The sequence below is a fragment of the Sinocyclocheilus grahami genome, unplaced genomic scaffold (assembly GCF_001515645.1).
Source record: "Sinocyclocheilus grahami isolate Dianchi unplaced genomic scaffold, SAMN03320097.WGS_v1.1 scaffold349.1, whole genome shotgun sequence".
Classification (NCBI taxonomy): domain Eukaryota; kingdom Metazoa; phylum Chordata; class Actinopteri; order Cypriniformes; family Cyprinidae; genus Sinocyclocheilus; species Sinocyclocheilus grahami.
The window spans coordinates 962,959-969,064 of NW_015505528.1; the positions used below are offsets into that span (position 1 = coordinate 962,959).

Here is a 6,106-nt window from a genome sequence, read left to right on the forward strand (position 1 = left end):
CGTTGATGGTTGTATTTTTTTGTATTTGATCTCAGTATTCCTATCAATGTTGTATAAGGGTTTTTTATGCATAATAGTAAGCCTAGAATGTGATCAAACTGTTTAAAATAGCTGGGCTAAGATATAAAACAATTTTTAAGACTGCAGAAATATGTTAATTCAGTATCCACCGGTTACAATTGTGACTGACCATAAAATAAAAATCCCCCCCCCCCCAAAAATTACAAAAAATTATTGATTATTTCAAAAGGTTACTAATGACACATTATTTGGATATTTTCATGTCTGGGAAAAATTTGGGATTAAACGGGTTAAAATGCGCTTTAAACATAAAGTTAAGTGGTTTTCATTACCCATTTTACTCTTAGTCATTTAATAATTTCATAAATTTCATAATTTAAAAGTTTAGTGCAGAAGTATCGAATCGGTATCGATATCGACGATACTGCCTTGAAAAATATCGGTATCGTATCGAAAACAAAATAAGGGGTATCAGCCCATCCCTAAGCAGGACTTTGGACTCAGGTCACGTCACGTCACATCAACCCGGAAACATACACGCTATTTATAAACCAACACACTACTTTGAACACTTGTTGGTAAGATTTTGTACCTTTTTTTTGTACGTTTTTTTCCCCTTGCAGCCCCCTGAAATGTTTAAAGAATGTTTGTTTTGTTTGTTGTTATTGCATGTAGACACACACACATATATATAGTCTACTTTATATATATATATATATATATATATATATATATATATATATATATATATATAGCCTACACACATGGAAATTTATGTGTGATGGAGATGTGATTGGAAAAGTGTATATTTTGTCATATGCATTTTATTGTTCCCCATTTGAGTTTATAAACTGATATTTAAAAAAAAAAACTACGATCACTTGTGAAAAAGCTACGCTAATTGAGCGTAGACTATTGAATTTGAGTACTTGCAAATAATATATTCTATATAGTATACTTAAAGAGAATAATGTCATTGTAATAAGCAATTACAAATAGGCCTAAATTCATGAGAATTAATACCAATGACATTAAATGATATTTTAGTTTAACATAAATGCTTGTCAGTACATTTGGCAGTACACTTTATAACCATATTTCGAAGATTATGAATTATGAAATTACATGAAAATTTCAAGTGGGTCAAGAAAGAACTCTAACTTTCAGCTAATTGCATTTAGTATACATTTACACTATGAAACATTTTCTTTTAATTGCAATAACAATTCACATGAAATTTGTTGAAAAACATTACATTGATCTGTACAACAGCAAAAATGAATCAGGCCAAACCTGGTTCCATTGATACCTGGCAATACCCCACATGTGAAATATGTGAAATAACTGCATGGCAAAGTGCACATTATCAGTGGTTTTATGTTTCTTGTATTGTTTGGAAAGATTGAGGCTATTCACGGTGACGTGTTATAACCTCAGGTAACCGGTTCATACTTTTTCAGTTTGTTTATTACCCAAAACTGATTATGTTGACTATATCATTCTTCAATGGAATGTGGCTGCATTTATGTTTGCAGAAAAATACTGTTAGAAGTTCTTGCCAGAGCTACCAGTTTGGTGACACAGAATTTGTTTGTTCATATTTAAGACCATCTGTGAAGGCTTTGTATTGTCTAGTTCTTTGTATAAGTGTAACATGACACTGACTCAGAATACAGGAATTAAGCAAACAGTGGTATGGCTCAAAAAAGGAAAATACTGTTTCATAACTCTGTTTCATAACTCTTGATGGAGTTTTGGGTCACAATATTTCCTAATGCTTGCACAGATTGATCTTACAGCAAATATGATTTTCTTTTAAAGTGAAGAATAGCCTTTCATAGAGGAATACAGATAATTTAAAAGGATTCATAAAGTTTTATGTTACAAGGAGACTTATAAGAGGCACTATATCTGAGGAACTGTAAGATTTAAAAGGAGTCAAAAGCTTGTTTTCTCTTAATTACTTGTGTTTTTATGTGCACAAATACTGTATGTCACACCCATTAGATAAAAGTTTAAACATTGTTTTCTCCATGACAGATTTATATCCTTTATAACTATGTGAATATTTCTGAAAATCAATAAAAGAGTCCAAGGACTGGCCTGAGCTTTCTTAGCCAATCAGAGAGTACAGAATATAAATCATTTTGCATGGGTTTGCTGACATGCCTTTGCAAGGAGAGCATATTGTTGAAGTGCAGAAGTGTGATTTTCTTCATCAGTGCACCTCAATAAGGGCATATGATCAACGTGTGGTCAACGTGTAATTAATTAAATGTATTTTATCTAAGCCAGAAATGTGGAAATGTTCAACAGTTTTCTATAAGGTGTGTGTCTATATGCAATTTCACTTTGAGCTGCATATAAATTTCCATCCATTTGGATTACACAGTTACAACGTAAAGTTGAAAGCTTAAAGTAATGCATATTTGTCAGTCATATATTATTGTAAGGTGAGACACAAATAAGATTTCTGAACTTCTGAACTGAATTTCTGGATAAAAGGCAAAATTTATTATTAGCTATTTTGATTTATTCACTAATCATTTATTTCAAATGCATTTATTAAAATCCATTAGAATCAGTACAAGTCTGTTCATTGTGAAAACAATTACATTTAATCAGTTAAAAAAGTATGAATATGGTCATAATACGATTAGCGGTGAAAAAAAACAACAGTATTCAATTTATTCAAATGTATGAGATTAAAACAAATTGGATTTATTGATGATAAATATAAACCTGGATATTTTGCATTTAAAACACATTCTGTTTATTAGTACTATTACAGAAATCTTACCTGTTGCATTTATGAATGACTGACAAATATGCATAAGATGAAGTTTATGTTAAAACTAATTGTATATGCAATTCAAACACATAAATGTTAAATGTGAGCCTAAATATTATTTTTATGAGTGTGTTCGCTTGAGTAAAAAATGTGTAACAACTAGCCCTTATTTACGTATGTATTACGTTTATGTATACCAGATAATACATACAGAAAAAGGTCTTTGTCATTGCAGCAATGTAATGCTGACGCATAAATGAAGTCTAAGTGTACTTACCCATCACTTGCGTATAAAAGTGATCCCACTTTGATTTAGTCACTAGATAAAACAGGACATCCTGTGTGCCATAAAAGAGAAAGTTCTTCAGTCTCTGCAAGAAATTCATTTCATCTGTATTCTCAGAGACGACTGCAGGGACGTAAGATGGCGGTGCCGGCAGTTGGCCGCAGAGTCTCTCAACAGTGTTACCAAAGGTAAACCTGAGACTGAGGATTAACGGTAGGTTTAGCTTCTGAGCCAGCAGCTCCCCGCACATGAAAAGGGGGTCTGCAAGTAAGACGTCAAACTTCTCTTTTCTCCACTTCTCCAAAAGATCCTTTCTGGCAAAGAGTTCCCTGCACACAGCCTGATTCTGTTCTGTGCCTAAGTCAATCATCTCCTTGACCTTCATTGAAGCCTTGATGATATTGTCATTGGGTAGATCATGAGTCCAGTATTTCAGCATCCTTTCCATATTCTCCAAGATGTCCTGCTTTGTGTGAGGCGCCTGTAGAATATCCACATTGTAGCCCACGGATGGGGTGGTGTTGACAGATGGAGTAGCTGTGTGGGTCACCACTGTGATATTGTGTCCTCTTGAGATCAATGCATCTAGGATGACTTTTACATTGAGCCAGTGGCTGAATTCGGAAGGCCAGACGATGACCTTACCTCCTGACACACACTGCAGGTTCAGGTTCAACAGAAGTAACAGGAAAAGACTGGCACTTCCTCTGGGACTCATGACAGCAGTGAACAACACCCTTTGTACCGACTGAGCAAGCATGCGGAGGAGCTACTGCTGCCTGCACACACAAAAGTTATGCAATCAAATAAAGGGGAAGGTCTTAAACGATCTGGGTGCTCTTTAGTTTCAAACAAATAGCAGGTATAGACTGACAGACGGAAGAGTTATAGACTGATTATTTGTAAGGGATAATGTACATCCAGCCGGTTGTTATCACAGAATAAACCCCAACAGGGTAATCAGGACCCCAGCACATAACAGAGGGCTCTTGCATCACCCTGAAGGGGTTTTATTCTGCCATAACAACCAGGTGGATGTACATTATCCTGCTTATTACATGTTTACTTGCCACATAAGTAAATAATTACACACAAAAACATTGAAACATTAGCTCTTTAAACGCAAAGTTTCACAAAGAAAAACAGTTCCCATTAAATAAGACGGACATTTAAGGCACAATATCACTAATTACACAGTCTTTCAACACATAAAGGTGAAGACATAAAATGTTATATGAGAAGAAAGTGTTTTAAAATCGTACCTGTTTATTATCTTACATTTATTACAGTGTACGAAACAGCAAGTCCATGGTTTCATTTGACAGTAAATACAGTCAATAACTGAGGCACAAGATGATAGTGTGGCAGTGTGATATGAGAGATGTGAATCAAGCTCCAGCCTCAAATACCCGAATGAGTGGTTTGTTATTTGGTGTTTCTAATGGTAATGGTTGTTATGTGGGGAACAACACACCTCAAACTGTCACAACTGACCAATCAGAATCAAGCATTCCAGAGAGCTGTGTAATAAAAGCAGATAATCGCACCATATTGGCTGATTAAAAAGTATAAAAAAGATTAAGTCTCTCTATTAGCACATTCAAATTCTTAGTTCGTTTTTGGCTTGGTCTTTACATGGTTGCATATCTGCTTATATAATTATATTATTTAATTTATTAATTGCACTATATATATATATACTTTTTTTAATTAAAAAAAATAATTTATGCATTTAGCAGTGCTTTTCGTCATTCAGGCTATATATTTTTTACCAGTATGCGTGTTCCCTATTTATTAATTATGTTTTATTATATAGAATAAATAATATTCATTTAAAAAAACATCACTTTTCTGCAATAATATAAGATATAAAGTATCACTACCAGCACATTCAAAAAAGAAACACAGGTTTATTAGTCTTATTTTTAGTTATTGTAATTGTTTTGGAATACTGCTTTTATTTTTCATTGTCAAAAGCAATACATATAGGCATTTTGTTACCAAATTTGCTTCTGTAAATATGAATTCTTTTGTGGGTCACGGACAAAGTGTTTTTGCAGCAAAGAACACACACAACATTCACATGCATAAAGATGAACAAAATATTCTAAGGGTGCTTAAATACATAATTCAGAAATTTTGTGTGAAATATTACACCACAGACAATTATTACAAGCAATTTCATTTTTATTATATAGGCCTAAGGAATCAAAAAAATGTATCAACAAAAACCACTCGCTTGAAAATGAAAAAAAAATATATATATTTTTAAATGCAGATTTATGAATGCAAAAAAAGTGAATAGTGACAAAATAATTACAAACTTAATATGAAAATATAATTTAAGAATAAATAGGCCTAAACAGTTCCAAAAGGGTAATTGGTTCTTCAAAGTGATGGCAAAGGGAACTGTTGGGTGAAATACAGCTGCCCTTATTATACTTTGCAAGGTCATAGTTTAGTTACGAATACTTTTCAAGGAACTTCAACTAGAACACTGGATTGTTTTCATTAAAAGTTTTGGTAACACTTTACTTGAAGGGGTGTGCATAAGACTGACATGACACCTTCATAATCATGACATGACACATGTCATGAATATGAAGGAGGTTTTATGCATGTTTATGACAACTGTCATTAAGTGTCATTCGCTCAGTTATGTCATTTTTAATGCAAATATGACATTATTTGACCTAACCCTCCCCCTACCCTTACCCCTAACCATAGCCCATAACAAAGACATCTCAAACAATGTCATTTTTGCATTAAATATTAAATAACTGAGTGAATGACACTTAATGACAGTTGTCATAAACATGCATAAAAAAACCTTCATATTCATGACATGTGTCATGTCATGATTATGTAGGTGTCATGTCATGATTATGTAGGTGTCATGTCATGATTATGTAGGTGTCATGTCATGATTATGTAGGTGCCATGTCATGATTATGAAGGTGTCATGCCAGTCTTATGCACACCCCTTCAAGTAAAGTGTAACCAAAATA

The 6,106-nt window shown here is 33.4% G+C and overlaps 1 protein-coding gene across 1 annotated transcript in view; it reads right to left on the minus strand.

Annotated features, from left to right (window-relative positions):
- The window catches only part of LOC107548539 (UDP-glucuronosyltransferase 2C1-like), a 19,865-nt gene extending 15,997 nt beyond the window's left edge, over positions 1-3,868 (minus strand). The window contains exon 1 of the mRNA XM_016229255.1: positions 3,090-3,868. Within this exon, the coding sequence (XP_016084741.1) occupies positions 3,090-3,858 (769 nt within the window). The 5' untranslated portion in view covers positions 3,859-3,868. The remainder of the gene's footprint in view (positions 1-3,089) is intronic.
- Between the last annotated feature and the right edge of the window lie 2,238 nt (positions 3,869-6,106).